The 20,777-nt window shown below is 57.9% G+C and overlaps 1 protein-coding gene across 1 annotated transcript; it reads right to left on the bottom strand.

The window, feature by feature from the left end:
• Nucleotides 1–1,856: 1,856 nt before the first annotated feature.
• On the bottom strand, nucleotides 1,857–18,451 carry R3HDM4 (R3H domain containing 4). The gene is made up of 8 exons (XM_055371010.2): nucleotides 18,314–18,451; nucleotides 7,239–7,393; nucleotides 6,685–6,809; nucleotides 6,087–6,210; nucleotides 5,419–5,504; nucleotides 4,959–5,044; nucleotides 4,798–4,853; nucleotides 1,857–2,893 (listed from the first exon to the last, which is right to left on the bottom strand). The coding sequence occupies exons 1-8, from the start codon at nucleotides 18,382–18,384 to the stop codon at nucleotides 2,790–2,792; spliced, it is 807 nt and encodes a 268-aa protein (XP_055226985.1). The 5' UTR covers nucleotides 18,385–18,451; the 3' UTR covers nucleotides 1,857–2,789.
• Between the last annotated feature and the right edge of the window lie 2,326 nt (nucleotides 18,452–20,777).

Here is a 20,777-nt window from a genome sequence, read left to right on the forward strand (position 1 = left end):
CGGGTGTGGTGGCACACACCTGTCATCCCAGTACTTTGGGAGGCCAAGGTCTGAGGACAGCTTGAGTTCGAGACCAGCCTGGGAAACATAGCCAGACCCCGTCTCTACAAAAAAAAAATTAAAAATTAGCAGGGTTGGGGAGGGGGGGGGGCGCTGGGCAAGGTGGCTCAGGCCTGTAATCCCTGAACTTTGGGAGGCTGAGGCAGGCAGATCACCTGAGAACAGGAGTTCGAGACTAGCCTGGCCAACATGTTGAAACCACATCTCTACTAAAAATACAAAAATATTAGCTAGGCATGGTGACACATGCCTGTAGTCCCAGCTACTCGGGAGGTTGAGGCGGGAGAATCACTTGAACCCAAGAGGTGGAGGTTGCGGTGAGCTGAGATCACGCCACTGCACTCCAGCCTGGGGGACAGAGCAAGACTCTGTCTCAAAATAAATAAATAAATAAATAAAATAGCTGGATGGGGTGATGCACACCTGTAGGCCCAGTTACTCAGGAGGCAAAAGTGGGAGGATCACTTCAGTCTGGGAGGTCAAGGCTGCAGTGAGCTGGGATTGTACCTCTGCACTCCAGCCAGGGCAACAGAGCCAGACCCTGTCTAAAAAAAAAAAAAGAGGTTGAATTCCTAACTCACACTACCTCAGAATGTAACCTTATTTGGAAAGAGGGTCTTTGCAGAGGTAATCAGGTTAAAAGGAGGTGATTAGTGTGGGCCTAACCCAATGACGGGCGTCATAGAGATGGATATTTGGGCACAGACATGTGAGGAGAGGACGATGTCAAGACAAGACATAACACACAGGGAAAACGGCCACTTGGAAATGAGACCACAGCAATGTGGCCACAAGCCATGGACACACGAAGTCTCCAGAAACCGGGAAAGGCAGGAAGTCTCCTCCCCTAGAGACGCTGGAGGGAGCACTGCCCTGCAGACACCGTGACCTCATTCTTCTACCTCCAGCACTGTGAGAGGATAGATTTCCCTTTTGCTTCTCTTTGACATAGGGTCTTCCTCCATACCCAGGCTGAAGTGCAGTGGCACGGTCTCAGCTCACTGCAGCCTCAGCTTCCCAGGCTCAAGTGATCCTCCCACCTCAGCCTCCCAGGTAGCTGGGACTACAGGCGCACACCACACCCTGCTAATTTTTGTGTGTGTGACAGAGTTTTGCTCTTGTTGCCCAGGCTGGAGTGCAAAGGTGCGATCTCAGCTCACTGCAGCCTCTACCACCTGCGTTCAAGCAATTCTCCTGCCTCAGCCTCCTGAGTAGCTGGCATTACAGGCATGCACCACCACACTCGGTTAATTTTGTATTTTTAGTAGAGATGGGGTTTCTCCATGTTGGTCAGGCTGGTCTTGAACTCCTGACCTTGTGATCCACCCGCTTCGGCATCCCCAAAGTGCTGGGATTACAGGTGTGAGCAGCCACCACGCCCAGCCAACCCTGCTAATTTCTCTCATGTTTTGTAGAGACAAGGTCTTGCTATGCTGCCCTGGTTGGTTTCAAACTCCTGGGCTCAAGCGATCCTCCTGCCTTGGCCTCCCAAGGTGCTGGGATCACAGGCGTGAGCTACTGCACTGGCCTTCTGTCGTTTCAAGCCCACTGTGTGAGACCCTCCATTACAGGGGCCCCAAGGCACTCGTACAAGCCACTCACCCAAGGTCTACAGGGGCCCCAAGGCACTCCTACAAGCTACTCACCCAAGGTCACAGGGCAGGCATGTGGCAGAGCCAGGGTTTGAATCCAGGCAACCAAGGGCAGAGGAGCCAGGGGGGCACCTGCAGCCCTTGGTGGCCAGGACCTACTAAGCCCCCGGCCCTGTCCCGAAGAAAAACACACATAGCCCGAGCCCAGAGCACCAGAAATTTATTAAATTCCCCACTTTCCCCCAAAACACAATTACCCACACGCAGCGAGGGGGTGGGGAGGCCCCCCAGCCTGGCTCCTGCAGCCTGGGCCGGGAGGACCAGCATGGGGACACAGGAGCTATCAGGCAGGAGTCAGGCTGGGGGACGAGGGGACACGGGACGGGGGGACAGACAAGGTAGTGCAAGGGCAGAGGCTTCTGGCTGGAAGTCCTGGACCCCCAGCATAAAGGAGGGGAGGAAAGGAGGGGGGCTCATATAAAGCAGGAGACCCTGAGCCCCGACACAGGTGGCGTGGGGGAGGACACGCAGAATGACGAGGACAAAACCGGCTCTTGGGACCGTGGCTTCTGTCCTGGGTCTCAGGGCACACGCGCGCACACATATACAACACAAGATGCTTCTGGCATGAGGGGCAGGGTCCCAGAGACCCCACCCTCATTCAAGCTAAAAACTGGGAGGGGCTGAGCAGGGGCTGGGACCAAGATCCACGTTTTACCAGTGGGGCGAGTTTTTTTGGTTTTTCTCTCCAAAAGGGAAATTTAAAAATCTACAACAAATCACACCAAATTCATTAAAAGTGATAAAAACCCAGCCTCCCCCTCCTCACTTGAGCTTCAGACCAGGCCAGAAAAGCTCAATGATGAAGAAACAGGAACATGCCCAGGTCAGGTCTCCCCACCCAAACACAAGTCCCAGAGTGGGAAGCTTGGAGCTGGGATGGCATGGGCAGCCCCAGCCGCCAGCGTCTGTTGACTGCCAAGAGCTGCGTGAGGAGGGGGCAGAGAGAGAGAGACCACCCCAAGCGAAAAAGGTTTCCGAGGACAAATTCTAAAAATATGAAAGATATTTTAGCCGAAGGTATCGGAGGGCTTGATGGCTGGGTGAGGTGGCAGCGGGGTCTCCGCGGGGCCACCATCAGCTGTGCTGCTCCAGGTAGGCGGACAGGAGCAGCCCCGGCGGCAGGAAATCCAGGTGCCGATTACTGACCTTCATCTGCCGCTTCCCCTCCAGGTCGGCACCTGCAGAAGGGACCAGCGGGGCAAGAACGGGAGGAATTTGGGAGCCGCCGCAGGTAGAGGTGCCTCGGACCTGCACCGCCCTCGCTTCTTCCCAGGGAGGTCACCGCCAGCTGGTGTGAGCTGGTCACCGCGGCCTGGCTGGCCCTAAGCCCGCGGGTCCGGGAGCCTGGCTCACAAGAATACCTAAGGCTCCCTACAGGAGCACTCTCCTCGGGCCCATCTCACTCCCCGCTGGCACTCATTCCACTGTGCGGATGGGGACCCTGAAACGCACTGGGCCTGAGGCCGCATGGCCACTCACACGCCTGCCTGGCGGAGTGTCCGGCCTCCCCTCAGGCTCCCTGCCCTGCAGAGGTGGCTTTGAGGCACCCAGGTCCTGAGTGGTCCAGCTCCCACCTGCCTCCCCTTCCCCATCTCCCCCTCACTGCAGAAAAATGAATGACCTGGCCAGGCGCAGTGGCTCATGCCTGTAATCCCAGCACTCTGGGAGGCCAAGGCAGGAGGATCATCTGAGGTCAGGAGGTCGAGACCAGCCTGACCAACATGGTGAAACCCTGTCTCTAGGGCTGGGCGCGGTGGTTCAAGCCTGTAATGCCAGCACTTTGGGAGGCTGAGGCGAGCGGATCACGAGGTCAGGTCGAGACCATCCTGGCTAACACAGTGAAACCCCGTCTCTACTAAAAAAAAAAAAAAAAAAAATATATATATATATATATATATACAAAAAATTAGCCAGTCGTGGTCGCGGGCGCCTGTAGTCCCAGCTACTCGGGAGGCTGAGGCAGGAGAAAGGCGTGAACCCGGGAGGTGGAGCTTGCAGTGAGCCGAGATCGAGCCACTGCACTCCAGCATGGGTGACAGAGCAAGACTTGGTCTCAAAAAAAAAAAAAAAGAAACCCGCCTCTACTAAAAATACAAAATTAGCTGGGCGTGCTGGCCGGCACCTGGGATCCCAGCTACTGGGAGGCTGAGGCAGGAGAATCGCTTGAACCCGGAGGTGGAGGTTGCAGTGAGTAAAGATTACGCCACTGCACTCCAGCCTGGGCGGCAGAATGAGACTCTGTCTCAAAAAAACCAAACCTAACCAACCAAAACAAAAAAAACGAGCCATGTCCCATGTGAGCTCCGCGCCTCAGCAGTCCCTCTGCCTGGGACCCCCGTGCTGTACTCCCCATCTTGCTGGGACCCCTCCTCTTCCGCGTCAGGACCACAGCTCCACACCCACCAAGCTCCAAGCCCCGCACCCCCAGCCAAGGCCGGATGTTCTGAGCAGAGGCAGGCATGGGGGCTGCATCTCCCACAGACGGAACAGAGGGAGGCATCGTCCGGTTGCCATGGAAACCGTCGCCTCGGCAACTCCAGGCGGGTGGCAGAGACAGGTGTGACAGGCTCAGGACCAGATGGAGTGCCTGGGGCCGGCGGCGCCTGCAGACCTTCACTACGGGGGTGAGTTCTGAGACTGCGCCCCGTTGGAAAAGTGGAACGCAGGGGCCAGTAGGGGGTCTCGCCTGAGGTCCCACGTGTGGTATGTGGGAGGCCTTAGAGTTAAATGCCAACCTTCCAGACACTGCGTCCCCCCATCTTATCTCTGGCTCAGGGAGGTCCCTCAAATCCAGGCTTCATCACCCCCACCCCGGGCCCCGAAGATGTAGATGGAGGCGTGTCTGTGTCCAGCAGCCTGGTTGTGTCTGCGGTCACCCTGCGTGGGGCCGCATATGCAGGGAGCTTCTGGTGAATTCAAGGCAGGGTCCCACTGCCACCCCTGAGTTCGTAGCGTCCCCACTCCAGCCCCCTTCCCCACCTCCCCACCAAGCCCCACTCTGAGGAACCAGGCCCCTGGGACCCTGGCCACTTTCCCAGGTTGAGCTGGCCAACTTGGGGTCTTGGGGGCCACCGGCACTTACTGGCCGAGATGAGGTCCATGTACTGGCAGACAGCGTGCAGCAGAAGCCTCTCGAAGCTGTGGGGAACGGGCAGTGAGCGCCGTGCAGGGGCCGCAGCGTGGGGTGTCCGCCCACCTGGCCGCAGCCTGGGAGGGTCCGCTCGCCTGGCCGCCCCCCCTTACCTGTTGTCTAGCATTGCTGTGTACACGGCCTGGGGGGACACGGAGAAGAACCGAAGCAGCCGCTCCTCCCAGGTCTCCAGCGTTTCCTGGGGAGAGCGGCCCGGTGGTCAGGGAACTGCGGGACCTGCGGGTGGGGGGCCAGGGAGGTCCAGGGCCCCCAGGAGCCCACAGCGCTGGGCTCAAACATGACCTCTGACCCACCACGTGAGGCTGCTTAAGTGTCTCTGAGGCCACCATGCCACCTCCTGCCTGTGCCTTCCGTGGAGGAAACTCCTACACACCCTGCAGTGCCCGCCTTCGTTGCCCCCGCCCTCCTACTCAGGGCCCTGGTGCCGCTGTCTGTATCCTGCCCTGTTTCCCCTGACACGACCTGCACCGGGTGAGAACCTGTGCCTGGGAAACGGGCCTTCAAAAAAGACCAGGCGGGTAGAAAGGGGAGGCCCGGCAATCCCGCACTCACCATGGGGATGCGGCTGCGCTTGAGGACGGCTCGCAGACGCCGGCTGATGCGCTGGAAGCACTCGCGGGGTGTATAGGCGGGGTCCTCTGCAGGAGTGGGGGAACAAGGGGCGCTCGTCCTGGCCCTGCCCACCTGCCAGACCACGCCCACCCAGGGAAGACCACGCCCATCTGTGCCTTGGCCTCTCTTGCCCACCAAACCACACCTTCAACGATACTGTGGCCCCACCCAGCCAGCAGACCCTACCCCCACGAGGCCCTGACCCCAACCCATCCAGCTGACCCTACCCTCACCTGTATGTTCACCCCAGCTAGACATGAGGCCCCACCCACTCCAGGCCCACACAAGCCAGCTAGCCCCACCCCCATCCATCTCCAGGCCCCGCCCCTACCCACTGCCATCCAGATCCTGTCCCCACATCCTGGCCACATCCACTCCATGTCCCGCCCCATCCATACCCTACCCACCCCATCCTGGCCCCACACACCCCATTGCCCTGTCCCCATCCATACCCTGGCCTCACCCACACACTAGGTCCAACCCACTCCAGGCCCCGCCCACACCCCATCCATATCCTGCCCCCCTCCCCGTCCCGGCCCCACCCACCCCAGGCCCCGCCCCCATCCATGCCCTGGCCCCACCCACACCCGCCCCAGCCAGGCCCGCACCTCTCCTCCGGTCTTCCCCCCGGCCAGGGCCCCTCCTCCGCGCCTTGCTCCTGCCCTCATCCTCCAGGTAGCGAAGAACCCGCTCCTGCTCCTCCCCGGAGCGGTTCATGAAATCGTTCCAGACCTGGAAGAGAGGCAGGGAGGCAGGCTTGCCATGAGACGCTGGGGCTGGGCTGACATCCCCGGGCAAATGGGCACGGTAAGGCCGCCAAGCACGTGGACGCGCTCCTGCGGTCACCTCTGTCCACTGAGGGGCCGCTGCTTGTGTCGGGCCCTGAGCTGAGCGCAGGGAAGCGGGGAACCGGGATGGGCCCAGCTGTCTCGGCGTGGGGGGGATTGACGTGAAACACTCCTGCAATCGTTGGAGGGTTCCCAAACGTATTGGGCAGGTGAGTCCAGGAGCTCGAAGGGTCCAGGGGTGGGGTGGGGTGGGGATTCTGGCCTGGACTGGGGACCCCGAAGGAGACTAAGGGGCCTTCATTAGGAGATCAGAAGTGGGCGGGTGCTTCTGGCGGGGGACGGGCACAGGCGATGGCCTGGCCGTAGGAGAACTGCCGGGGTCCCCGTGTGGAGCGAGCGAGGGGGTCGGGGGCCACACCTCCACGTAGGTGGCGTTGTTGCAGGCCTCGGCAAAGATGCCTGGTGATGCAGGGGGTGCCAAGTCCCCATCCTCCAGGCCAGGCGGGCCCCCGTCTGTCTCCAGCAGGGTCAGGAGGTACTGGGCTAGGTGGAAACAGATGCTCTCTGGGCCGGGGTGGCATTTGGGGACCCCCAGGCACCATGGGGACCCAAGAACTAGCCTTCCTCCTTTTTTATCATCTCAGCCTCCGCACCTCCATGCTCCAACTGTCTTCCCCAGAAGGTACAGAGACCACCTAGACCCCAGGTTCTGGATTGTCGAACTCCTATATATCCTTTAAAGCCCCAGCTCCAATGCCCGGGGCGCCCTCCTACCCAGCCCTGATCCAAGAGTCCAGGGGGCGCCTGTGTCTGGCTCTATTTATATGGTCCCCCGGCCTACAGCTGACACCTCTTTGGGTCCCCAGCCCCGCCCAGGCACAGCTCATGGGAGGGGTAACAGATAACACCAATATGCACGCCATTCTACAAGGCCCAGGAGCCCCCAGGAGGCGCCTCCCGACCCCTGCTCACTGTTCTCCAGGCGCTGGAGGCTCTTCCGCCCCTTGGCCTTGGGCACGAGGTCTGAGTTCCGCACTGCCTGGTTGATGAAGTGCTGTTTCCGCCTGGAAGCCGAGAGTCTCTTCACCTGGGAGCTGGCTAGGGCAGGCAGGCAGCTGGGAAGGGGCCTGTGGGCCGGGGCAGGGGTGGTCCTCAGGGCCAAGGCCGGCCAGGATCTCCGAGAAGGGCCCTACCACAGCCATGGCCCGCTTGGTTTCTCCCAGCAATGGAGAGCTCACCCCTACGGTGTGTGAAGTCCTGGGCCCTTAAAATCCTATTTTGTTTCATCCTCACATCACCCAGGAAGCAGATACAATTGTGAAGACGGGCTGGGCGTGGTGGCGCATGCCTGTGATCCCAGCACTGTGGGAGGCTGAGGCCGGCGGATCACTTGAGCTCAGGGGTTCAAGACCAGCCTGAGCAACATAGCAAGACTATGAAAAAAAAAAAGACTATTATTTTTTTCTGTCTCTACAAAAAAAAAATAATAATTAAAAAATTAACTGGTGTGCTGGTACATGCCTGTAGTCCCAGCTACTCAGGGGCCTGAGGCAGGAGGATCACTTAAGTCCAGGAGGTCGAGGTTGGCATGATGGCACCACTGCACTCCAGCCTGGGCAACAGAGCAAGACTGTGTCCAAAAAAATAAAAAAAAATTAGGTCAGGCACATTGATTCATGCCTGTAATCCCAGCACGTTGGGAGGCCAAGGTGGGTGGATCACTTGAGGTCAGGGGTTGAAGACCAGCCTGGCCAACATGGTGAAACCCTGTCTCTACCCCAAAAAAATACAAAAATTAATCAGGCGTGGTGGCGTGCGCCTGTAATCTCAGCTTACTCAGGAGGCTGAAGTGAGAGAATCGCTAGAACCCAGGAGGCAGATGCTCCAGTGAGCTGAGATTGTGCCACCGCACTCCAGCCTGGGCGACGGAGTAAGACCTTGTCTCAAAAAAAAAAAAAAAACCAAAAAACTGTGATGATAGATTAGTAAACCGAGGCTCAGAAAAGTGAAGACACTTGCCCAAAGTCACACAGCAGGTGAATGACCAAGAAAAGCTACCGCCCACCCCCAACCCCAGTGTTCAGGGTGTTAGCCAGCAAGGCCCACAGCCTTTGGGATGTGAACGGCTTCCTTCAGAAACGGAGAGTCAAGAAACTTGATTTTATCTGCATCCCCCACTCCCAGCAGCAGAGGAGCCAGGAAACAGCCCCAGAAGCTCAAGGTGATGCCTCAGCCCCCCCCAAACCCCCCTTAATGTCCCCTGTCCCCAGGGCCAGGAGGAGAGTGCGGCTGCAGCGGCACCCCCCAGAGCTAATCGGCCTGGCCGGAGCAAATGGCATTAATTGTGGAGATGGATTAGCTGTCACAGCTGGGCCTCCCACCGAGAATCCAAGGGCCGAGCCACTCAGTGTGGGGGGAATAGGCAGCCACCCGGGAAGCGGGTGGTTGGACGGGGTGGGGGTAAGCGCGCCGCGCAGCCACCCGGCACCCGGGAAGCGGGCCGGTGAGGGGGGCCTCTTGGATGGGGACTTTTCTGGCAAGGAAAAACCACACAAACTGGGCGTGGGGGCTCATGTAATCCCAGCACTTTGGGAGCCCAAGGTGGGTGGATCCCTTGAGCCTGGGGAGTTTGAGGCTGCGGTGAGCTGTGACTGCAATACCGCGCACTCCAGCCTGGACAACAGAGCAAGACCGTGTCTCAAAACGAACAGGACGGGCGCAGTGGCTCACGCCTGTAATCCCAGCACTCTGGGAGGCCGAGGCGGGCGGATCACGAGGTCAGGAGATCGAGACCATCCTGGCTAACACAGTGAAACCCCGTCTCTACTAAAAATATAAAAAATTAGCCGGGCGTGGTGGCGGGCGCCTGTAGTCCCAGCTACTCGGGAGGCTGAGGCAGGAGAATGGCGTGAACCCGGGAGGTGGAGCTTGCAGTGAGCCGAGATCGCCCCACTGCACCCCAGCCTGGGCGACAGAGCGAGAGTCTGTCTCAAAAGCCAAACAAAAAACCGTAACGCTAGCTCCACTGGGCTCACAAACCCCCACACCACAGGGCTGACCATGGCCTCCAGGGTCTGGGAGTACCAGGATCGGCTCCACCCTTATCTCCTAACTCCACCCCGCCTGAAACACATTCTGCTCCAACCCCACAGTGGCACCTCCTGGCCGCTGCTGCTTCCAAGACACGATTTCCAGTCCCGCCTCGGACCTTTGCACAGGCGGCCCGGGTTTGCTGGCTGGCTGTAACCCCCACCGCGGGCACTCACAGCCAACCCTCGTACGCAGGAGACGCTCAGAAAAATAACCACCAAATCAATCCTCAATAAAAATTCTGTGATTCCAAGAGAGCCCACAGTCCAAAATCCCTAATAGCATCCAGAGTTCCCAACACAAAAATTAAAAGCAACCCACCCCACCCCTGCAACACCCAAAAGACTGGAAAACGCTAGGAAACTCTAGGCCAGTTGAGACAAGATTCAGTCGAGGGAAGCTGGGCGCAGTGGCTCATGCCTGTAATCCCAGAGCTTTGGGAAGGTGAGGAGGAAGGACAGCTTGAGGCCAGGAGTTCGAGACCAGCCCGGGCAACATCATGGTCCCCGCTGCTCAGGAGGCTGAGGCGGGAGGATCACTTGAGCCCAGAAGGTGGAGGCTGCAGTGAGATGAGATCGTACCACTGCACTCCAGCCTGCATGACAGACCAAGACTCTGTCTTAAAAAAGAAAAAAAAAATGCAGTCAAGGGGGTCAGAAATGAGGGCAATGCTCATGTCCACACACATGTAAAGAGTCCTCAAGCCTTAAGTCTGTGCACTTTACAGACCAGCTGTTACATCTCAATCAAAAGTAAACAAGCTGAGTGGCCCGGCGTGGTGGCTCACGCCTGTGTTCCCAGCACTTTGGGAGGCCGAGGTAGGTGGATCACTTGAGGTCAGGAGTTCAAGACCACCCTGGCCAACATGGTGAAACCCCGTCTCTACTAAAAATACAAAAAATAAGCCGGGCGTGGTGGCATGCACCTGTAATTCCAGTTACACAGGAGACTGAGGCAGGAGAATTGCTTGAACCTGGGAAGCAGAGGTTGCAGTGAGCCAAGATTGTGCCACTGCACTCCAGCCTGGTGAACAGAGCGAGACTTGGTCTCAAAAAAAAAAAGTATGCTGGGTGCAGTGGCTCATGCCTGTAATCCCAACACTTTGGGAAGCTGAGGATCTCCTGAGGTCGGGAGTTCGAGACCATCCTGACCAACATGGAGAAACCCCCATGTTTAGTCTCTACTAAAAATACAAAAATTAGCCGGGCATGGTGACGCATGCCTGTAATCCCAGCTATTCGAGAGGCTGAGGCAGGAGAATTGCTTGAACCCAGGAGACGGAGGTTGCGGTGAGCCAAGATCATGCCGTTGCACTCCAGCCTGGGCAACAAGAGTGAAACTCTGTCTCAAAAAAAAAAAAAAAAAAAAACAATTAGCCAGGCATGGTGGCATGCACTTGTAATCCTAGCTACTCGGGAGGCTGAGGCAGGAGAATCACTTGAACCTGGGAGGTGGAGGTTGCAGTGAGCCGAGATCGCGCCACTGCACTCCAGCCTGGGCGACAGAGCAAGACTCTGTCTCAAAAAAAAAAAAAAAAAGTAAGCAAGGTGAGGAGACCCAGGGCTGCCTGAAGCGGGAAGGGGACGGGCAGATAAACAGTACAGTCTCCACAGACTGTGGCAAAAATCTATGAAAAGTCATCAGAACAAAAACCTCACATATGCACAAGCACCCACCAATAGGGACCTGCAGGCAGAGGCACGGGTCAAGCTTCCACCCTGGACCAGGTGCTCAGAACTCAATGGCCCAGGCAAGCCTGGCAACTCCGAAACTGCCTCCTCGCCAGGCTGTGGTGTTAGCAGGGCAGGTCCTGGAATCTCAGCCCAGGGTGTGAACCCCAGCTACGAAGCTTCACCCTGAAACCCCCTTTTTTTTTTGAGACAGAGTCTCGTTCTGTCACCCAGGCTGGAGCGCAGTGGTGCGATCTCCGCTCACTGCAACCTCTGCCTCCCAGGTTCAAGTGATTCTCCTGCCTCAGCCTCCCGAGTAGCTGGGACTACAGGCGCCCGCCACCATGCCGGGCTAATTTTTTATTTATTTTTAGTAGAGACGGCAATTTTTTTTTTTTTTTTTTTTGAGACAGAGTCTCACTCTGTCGCCCAGGCTGGAGTTCACTGGCTCGATCTCAGCTCACTGCAAGCTCTGCCTCCCGGGTTCACGCCATTCTCCTGCCTCCGCCTCCCGAGTAGCTGGGACTACAGGTGCCCGCCACCACGCCTGGCTAATTTTTTGTATTTTTAGTAGAGATGGGGTTTTACCGTGTCAGCCAGGATGGTCTGGATCTCCTGACCTCGTGATCCGCTCACCTTGGCCTCCCAAAGTGCTGGGATTATGGGCATGAGCCACCGTGCCCGGCTCATCCTGCAACCTTTAACCTCAGCCCCCTCTCAAAAAGTGGGAACAAGTTGGTTTGGGAGGGGTACTCAGAGCCAAAAGGGCCTGGGATGAATTCCCCTCATCTCAGCTGCCACTTGCTTGTTTTCCTTCTATGATGGGGAACTCACCCCTCAGCCATGTCACACTGCTTTTGATCATAAGTGTCCCTGGACTGAGTATTTTCCCCACATTGGGCTCATTTCCTGTCACCTGTGCTGTCCCCTGGGAGGCAAGTGCTATTACTTTGATGCCCATTATACAGATTTGGGGTTTTTTTGTTTTGTTTTGTTGAGATGGAGTCTCACTCTGTTGCCCAGGCTGCAGTGCAGTTGTGCCATCTCTGCTCACTGCAACCTCCACCTCCCTGGTTCAACCGAGTCTCCTGCCTCAGCCTCCCGAGTAGCTGGGATTATAGGCGCCCACCACCATGCCTGGTTAATTTTTGTATTTTTAGTAGAGACGGGGTTTCACCATGTTGGCAGGCTGGTCTCGAACTCCTGACCTTAAGTGATCCGCCTGCCTCAGCCTCCCAAAGTGCTGGGATTACAGGCATGAGCCACCACGCCCGGCCCCCATTATACAGATTTGTAAACCAAGGCACAAAGTCACCGCCCAAGCTCCCATTGCTGCAAAGACGGGTACTCAGTGGGAATACAGGGTCATGTTAAGCAAGCGTCTCTGAAGCTGGATCAGCCTGAAGCTGCCTCCCTGAGGCCGGAGCACTCTGTCCCATGCCCCAGATTCACCCACAGCCCCCCCTGAGGCCCCGGGGCCTACTTCTCCACCCCAGCAGCTGGACAGGACCGATAACAGAAGTGACATCCGAGGGGAGCCCTCGGGGAAGTCAGAGGGGGTGGGGCTCGGTGACACAGCTCAAGCCCTCCCAGCAAGGGGCCTGGTATCACCCCATTTTACAGATGAAGGATCTGAGGCTTGGAGAGGTGGGGCTATCCCCCGTCACCACCCAGACAATGCAAAGAGCTGGATGTGAACCTGGGTCTGACGCAGAACCCCAGAGCTACCCTGCTTCCCTCACCACCCCTCATACCAAAGCCCCACAGGCCTCTCCTCCAGGCCCACAAGGACCTGCCTGGTCCTTCCCCTGCTCCAGCACAGCCCATGGCTCCCCAGCATCCCAGGGCCAGGCCTGGCTCCCCCTTGGCCTAGCACTGCAACACGAGGGCCTTCGCCTGTTTCGTTGGGTATCTGAGGGCTCGCCACCCTCCCCTGGGTCTCTAGTGCTGAGCTGAGCACTGGAAATCGAGTCCCACCATCAGATGGAGCTGGCTGACTTCAACCAGTTTCCAGCAGGAAATTAAGAAACATCTTCAAGCTTGTCATCCCAGCACTTTGGGAGGCTGAGGCGGGCGGATCATGATGTCAAGAGATGGAGACCAGCCTGGCCAACATGGTAAAACCCTGTCTCTACAAAAATACAAAAATTAGCCAGGAGTGGTGGCGCACGCCTGTAGTCCCAGCTACTTGGGAGGCTGAGGCAGGAGAATCGCTTGGACCTGGGAAGTGGAGGTTGCAGTGAGCTGAGATCGCACCATTGCACTCCAGCCTGAGTGACACAGCGAGACTCTGTCTCCAAAAAAAACAAAAACAAAAAAACATCTGGCCTCTGGGGTAGACAGTGGGGCCTGGGAGTCACCGACACTCCTCTCCAGAAATGGAAGGAACAGGAAGACCACATCAAAATCCCCATGCCTGGCCGGGCACAGGGGTTCACACTTCTAATCCCAGCACTTTGGGAGGCTGAGGAAGGTGGATCACTTGAGGCCAAGAGTTCGAGACCAGCCTGGCCAACATGGTGAAACCCCCGTCTCTACTAAAAATACAAAAAAATTATCCGGGCATAGTGGTGCGCGCCTGTGGTCCCAGCTACCCAGGAGGCTGAGGCAGGAGAATCACTTGAACCCGGGAGGTGAAGTCTGCAGTGAGCCGAGATCACACCACTGCACTCCAGGCTGGGTGACAGAATGAGACTGTCTCAAAAAAAAAAAAAAAAAAAAAAATCCCACGTCCGGCCACAGGCCCCTCCTCACAGTGCTCCAAACTCAGGGAGCCCCGGTCTCTGCCTGATGCACCTGCTCATTCCAGCCTCAGCTCTGTGTTCACCACCCCCAGGAACGGCCCCGCCCCCCACCTAGCCCAGTCAGCCTTACCAGGAAGCTCTGGAAACCAACTGGCCCCAGCCGGCCCATTTACTTCTTTGCTCCTTAATCACTAGCTCACTAGGCCCACAGAACAAGACAGGGTCCGCCCCCCGCCCACCGCCGCCCCCCGGTCCTGGCCTGTGACCGGCCCACAGCGGCGCTCACTGCCTGTTTGTTGAATGAATAACTAAACTTCTGTTGACACACTTCCCAAGGGCTGGTTCATCTGTTTCCCACACCACTCAACAAGACCACTTTACAGACGAGGAAACTGAGGACCCAGCGGGGGTATCTGAGGCTTCCTGGACCCTGAAGGCTCGAGGATGTGTGTCCACAGAGGAGGGGAGCAGCCCAAGCTGGGGAGCTGCTGGAGTTTGGGGGAACAGGCCTCCTGGCCACTCCCAATTCTACTCCTTGCAGATTTTGAGAGGGGAACTGTGAACCCTCAGTCCCTCGGGCAAAAACACACCTTTCCCAGCACTGGTCCCTCCCCCAGGAACCCACTAGAGACAGCAAGAGAGGAACCGACTTGTGCATCAGGAAGCCAGGGCTCAGGGCGGAGGTGACTCAGCCTGGGGTGGGGCAGACTGCGGCGGCCCCCAGCAGTCCCCAACCCCCCACCAGGACACAGCTGGCAGGTAAACACCCAGAGACTGATGGCTGAGAGCGGAAACATGAGTGTATTTACATAGTTACATAGGAGTCACTACCCCTGGGCTTCAAGACCAGGGTGCCAGGCGTGGTGGTTCACGCCTGCAATCCCAGCACTTTGGGAGGCCGAGGCAGGTGGATCACCTGAGGTCAGGAGTTTGAGACCAGCCTGACCAACATAGTGAAACCCCGTCTCTACTAAAATTACAAAAATTAGCCAGGCGTGGTGGCACATGCCTGTAATCCCAGCTACTCAGGAGGCTGAGGCAGGAGAATTGCTTGAACCTGGGAGGCGAAGGTTACCATGAACTGAGATCGCGCCACTGCACTCCAGCCTGAGTGACAGAGCAAGACCCCGTCCCCCCAACCCCCACCGAAAACAAAAAAAACAGAAGACCCAGGAAGAAGAGCCCATTTTGAGGGTAAATGCCCACACCAGGTGGTTCAAGGCCCCCTTAGAGGAGACGTTACGTGGGTGCAGTGGCTCACGCCTGTAATCCCAGCACTTTGTGAGCCCAAGGCAGGTGGATTCCTTGAGTCCAGGAGTTCGAGACCAGCCTAGGCAACATAGTAAGACCCTCGTCTCTACAACAAATTAAAAAATTAGCCAGGCTGGGCGCAGTGGCTCATGCCTGTAATCCCAGCACTTTGGGAGGCCAAGGCCAGTGGATCACCTGAGGTTGGGAGTTCGAGACCAGCCTGACCAACATGGAGAAACTCCGTCTCTACTAAAAATACAAAATTAGCTGGGTGCGGTGGAACATGCCTGTAATCCCAGCTACTCAGGAGGCTGAGGGAGGAGAATCGCTTGAACCTGGGAGGCAGAGGTTGCAGTGAGCCGAGATCGCACTACTGTACTCCAGCCTGGGCAACAAGAGCAAAACCATCTCAAAAAAAAAAAAAAAAAAAAAAAAAAAGCAAGGCATGGTGGTGCACACCTGTGGTCCTGGCTACTCGGGAGGCTGGGGCAGGAGGATCGCCTGAGCCCGCAGGTGGAGGATGCAGTGAGCTGTGATCAAACCTGGGTGATAGAGTGAGACCCTGTATTAATAATAATACTACTAGGCCAGGTGCGGTGGCTCACGCCTGTAATCCCAACACTTTGGGAGGCCGAGGAGGCAGGATGGCTTGAGCCCAGAAGTTTGAGACCAGCTTGGACAAGTTAGCAAGACCCCGTCTCTAATATGAAAAACAAAAACAAAAACAAAACAAAAGCATCCTCTGCTCCAGCCTGGTCAATAGACTGAGACTCTGTCTCCAATCCATTAACCAATCAACCAATCAAAGACGCATCCTTTCTCCTTCAGATACAAATCACCTCTGTAGAGATGGGTATGGCCTCTGGGTGGAGATAATAGTGATGATATAATAAACATAATAACGATGATAGTAATAAATCATCACTTAAAAATAATACTAGCTGGCGCAGTGGCTCACGCCTGTAATCCCAGCACTTTGGGAGGCTAAGGCAGGCGGATCACAAGGTCAAGAGATCGAGACCATCCTGGCTAACACGGCAAAACCCCCGTCTCTACTAAAAATACAAAAAAATTAGCCGGGCGTGGTGGCGGGCACCTGCAGTCCCAGCTACTAGGGAGGCTGAGGCAGGAGAATGGTGTGAACCCGGGAGGCGGAGCTTGCAGTGAGCCGAGATCGCCCCACTGCACTCCAGCCTGGACGACAGAGTGAGACTCTGTCTCAAAAAATAAACAAATAAATAAATAAATACAAATAATACTAAAGACCGGGTGCGGTGGCTCACACCTGTAATCCCAGCACTTTGGGAGGACGAGGCAAGCAGATCGTGAGGTCAGGAAATCAAGACCATCCTGGCCAACATGATGAAACCCCATCTCTACTAAAAATACAACAATTAGCTGAATGTGGTGGCGGGCGCCTGTAATCCCAGCTACTCGGGAGGCTGAGGCAGGAGAATCGCTTGAACCCAGGAGGTGGAGGTTGCAGTGACGAAGATTGCGCCACTGCACTCCAGCCTGGGCGATAGAGCGAGACTCCGTCTCAAAATATTAATACTACTAAAATAACCAATAAAACATTAACGATAATTAGTAATGAGACAACGGACACTCCCGTTTGCTGGGCCCGCCGCAGTGCTAGCTAGGTAACCCCCACCACTCGGAGAAGAGGCCACACTTACTATCCCATTTTACAGAAGGGGAAACTGAGGCATGGAAGCATGAAATAACCTGCCCAGGTGGCGCCGTCCGCACACGGAGGAGGCAGGAACGGAACACGCGCCGCCTCCTCGCCCTCCACCAACACGGACCCCAGGGGCGCACCCTGGGGTCCCCGGGTCCCTGTGCGGGCCGGGGTGACACACGGCTGACCCCCGCACAGACCGCCCCGCTTCCGGGTCCCCCGGGAAGGACGCGCGGGCTCCCGCTTGCCAGGTTTTAACCCACAAGGGTTGTAGGGATTTACCCAACGGAGAGCAAGGAGCCGGGTCTGCCCGGAAAGGCAGGGGGCGCAGACAAGCCCAGAGGGCGAGTGGGGCCGGGCGTGCGGCAGGGACCAGGCTGGAGCGCATGGCCACGTGGGTGAACCCCGACCCGCGGACAGGGGCCCAGGACCCTCTGGCGGGAGGCTCCATGGCTGGCACCTCGGGGCCGGGGGAGTGGGGAGGGCAGACCCGGGAGTGGGGGCGCGGCCCCGGGGAGGTGGGGGGGGGTGGACCAGGGAGTTGGGGGGCGGACTGGGGATTGGGGGGGGGCGGACACGGGGAGGAGTGGCGGCGCGGACCGGGGTAGTTGGAGGGGCGGACCGGGGAGTGGGGGGACGGACCCGGGAGTGTGGGGGGCGGACCAGGGAGTTGGGGGACGCACCGGGGATTGGGGGGGGCGGACACGGGGAGGAGTGGGGGCACGGACCGGGGTAGTTGGAGGGGCGGACCGGGGAGTTGGGGGGCGGACCCGGGAGTGGGGGCGAAGACCAGAGAGTAGGGGCACGGACCAGGGAGTTGGGGGGTGGAACCGAGGAGTTGGGGGGCAGACCCGAGGAGTTGGGGGGCGGACCCAGGAATGGGGGCGCGGACCAGGGGAGTGGGGGGGTGGACCAGGGAGTGGGGGGACGGACCCAGGAGTGGGGGCGTGGATCAGGGCAGTGTGGGGGGGCGGACCCGGGGGTGGGGGCGCGGACCCGGGAGTGGGGGGAGTCGGACCCGGGAGTGGGGGGAGTCGGACCCGGGAAGTGGGGGCGCGGACCGGAGAGTGGGGGCACGGACCGAGGAGTTGGGGTTGGGGGGCGGACCCGGAGAGTGAGGGGGTGGACCCGGGAATGGAGGCGCGGACCAGTGCAGTGGGGGAGCGGACCAGGGAGTGGGGGGGCGAACCCGGGAGTGGGGGCGCGGACCGGGAAGTAGGGGGGCGGACCCGGGGAGTGGGGTAGCGGACCCGGGGGTTGGGGGGGCGGACCGGGGAGTGGGGCGCGGACTGGAGATTAGGGGGCGGACCGGGGAGTAGGGGGCGGAACAGGTAAGTGGGGACTTGGACCCGGGTCCCCTCCCCCAGCGAGCCCCCAGAGCGCCAGGAGGGTGTCCCCGCTGAGTAACAATGAAGACCCCCCACCCAGCCTGGGGGTCCACAGCGGGCGAGAAGGGAAGGCAGGACAGGCTGAAGCCCCGGAAGAGGAGCAAGGGGAGCGAGGGGAACGAGGGGAGGGAAGGGAAAGGAGGGGAGGGGAGGCGGGGAGAGGATCTCAGGGGAGGGAGCCCAGCCCCCCGGCGCCCGCCGCGCCCCGCCCGCCCGCGCTCACAGCAGCCGCCGCCCGCCCGGGGTGCCCTCCGCCGCCTCCGGGCCGCACTCGGGGTTCTCCAGCGCGACCATGGCTCGCACGCTGTCGCCGCCGCCGCCGCCCGGCAGGGCCTTCACCGGGCCGGGCAGGAAGTGACGGGCGCCCGGAGGCGGGCAGGGGCGGGGCCTGGGGCTGCGCGGCGGGGCGGGGGCACCCACCTCCCGGCTGCCGGGAACGAACGCGGAAACCCAGGCGCGCGGGGCGGGGATCCAGCACCTGGGGGGACGAACGGGGAAACCGAGGCGCGCGGGGCGGGGATCCAGCCAACAGGGAACGAACGGGGAAACCGAGGCAGGCGGGGCCGGGATCCAGCACCTGGGGGGACGAACGGGGAGACTGAGGCGGGAGGCGGGGCCGGCCACGATCCCTACACCCAGAGATCTAGCTCCGGGAAGGAGGGACACCTAGGCGAGGGGTCGAAAACTCAACCACAACCCTGCGTCCCGATCCGGGCTGCGGACTGAGCCAGGAATCCAGCCCAGGGAGGCGAGGAGACACGGACAGGGAAACTAAGGCCTGGGCATCGACGAGGGAGGGGACGTTCTTTTTGGAGGCAGAGGATGGCGGAAATTAAAACTGCCCGAGCCTTCCTTCCACCTGCCCCTCCCAGCCCTGGAGCCTCGGCTAGGCAACCCCTTCCCCTGCTTAGCCTCAGTTTACTCTTTTCTAAAATTAGGCCTGGTGGCCAACGTGGTGGCTCACCCCTGTAATCCCAGCACTTTGGGAAGCCAAGGCCAGTGGATCACTTGAGTCCAGGTGTCTGAGACTAGCTTGGGCAACATGATGAAAACCCATCTCTAAAATAAAAAGAAAGGGACGGGCGCGGTGGCTCACACCTGTAATCCCAGCACTTTGGGAGGCCGAGGTGGGCGGATCACGAGGACAGGTGATCAAGACCTTCCTGGCTAACACGGTGAAACCCCGTCTCTACTAAAAATACAAAAAATTAGCCGGGTGAGGTGGCGGGTGCCTGTAGTCCCAGCTGCTCGGGAGGCTGAGGCAGGAGAATGGCGCGAACCCAGAAGGCGGAGCTTGCAGTGAGCCGAGATCGTGCCACTGCACTCCAGCCTGGGCGAGGAGCGAGACTCCATCTCAAAAAAATAAAATAAAATAAAATGAAAGCAAGAGGGAGGCTGGGCACGGTGGCTCGCACCTGTAATACCAGCACTTTGAGAGGCCAAGGCCAGTGGATCACTTGAGGTCAGGAGTTTGAGACCAGCCCGGCCAACATGGCAAAACCCTATCTCTACTAAAACTACAAAAATTAGCCGGGCGTGGTGGTATGCACCCGTAGTCCCAGCTACATGGGAGGCTGAGGCACAAGAATCACTTGAACATGGGAGGCAAAGGTTGCAGGGAGCCGTCCACTTCACTCCAGCCTGGGCCACAGAGTAAGACTCTACTCTGTCTCAAAAAAAAAATAAAAAATAAAAAATAAAAAAAAGCCAGACACAGTGGCTCACGCCTGTAATCCCAGCACTTTGGGAGGCCGAGGCGGGTGGATCATGAGGTCAGGAGATTGAGACCATCCTGGCTAACACGGTGAAACCCCATCTCTACCAAAAATACAAAAAATTAGCCGGGCGTGGTGGCAGGTGCCTGTAGTTCCAGCTACTCAGGAGGCTGAGGCAGGAGAATGGAGTGAACCCGGGAGGCAGAGCTTGCAGTGAGCCGAGATTGTGCCATTGCACTCCAGCCTGGGCGACAGAGCGAGACGCTGTCTCAAGAAAGAAAGAAAGAAAGAAAGAAAGAAAGAAAGAAAGAAAGAAAGGAAGGAAGGAAGGAAGGAAGGAAGGAAGGAAGGAAGGAAGGAAGGAAGGAAGGAAGGAAGGAAGGAAGGAAGGGGAAAGAAAGAAAGAAAGAAAGAAAGAAAGAAAGAAAGAAAGAAAGAAAGAAAGAGTAAGGAGGGAAAAGAAAAGGATGAGAAACTGGATGGACTTAAAAAAGCGTGCACTGTGAGATTCCTGTAGATAAATGTGCAAAGAGGGGAAAAAGGACAATGGAGAGATGTATCAGGAGTGACTGGCAGGGGAGCTGGGCGTCGGGAATGCGTGGTTTCCCCATCCATCAGGCACACGGTAAGGGTAGATGCTCAAAGAATGGACCTGAACATTTACTCGTGAGAGAGGGAGGCAACTCCAGAGACCTTCCTGGGCCTTCCTCCCATTCTGGGTTCCAGGGCTTCCCTTCAGGGGCCTGTCCTGTCTGTATCTTCTTCTTCTTCTTGTTCTTCTTGTTCTTCTTGTTCTTCTTCTTCTTCTTGTTCTTCTTCTTCTTCTTCTTCTTCTTCTTCTTCTTCTTCTTCTTCTTCTTCCTTCTTCTTCCTCTTCTTCCTTCTTCCTTCTTCTTCTTCTTCCTTCTTCTTCTTCTTCTTCTTCCTTCTTCTTCTTCTTCTTCCTCTTCCTCTTCTTCCTTCTGCCTTCTT

Source organism: Gorilla gorilla, chromosome 20 (genome assembly GCF_029281585.2).
Source record: "Gorilla gorilla gorilla isolate KB3781 chromosome 20, NHGRI_mGorGor1-v2.1_pri, whole genome shotgun sequence".
NCBI classification, from domain to species: domain Eukaryota; kingdom Metazoa; phylum Chordata; class Mammalia; order Primates; family Hominidae; genus Gorilla; species Gorilla gorilla.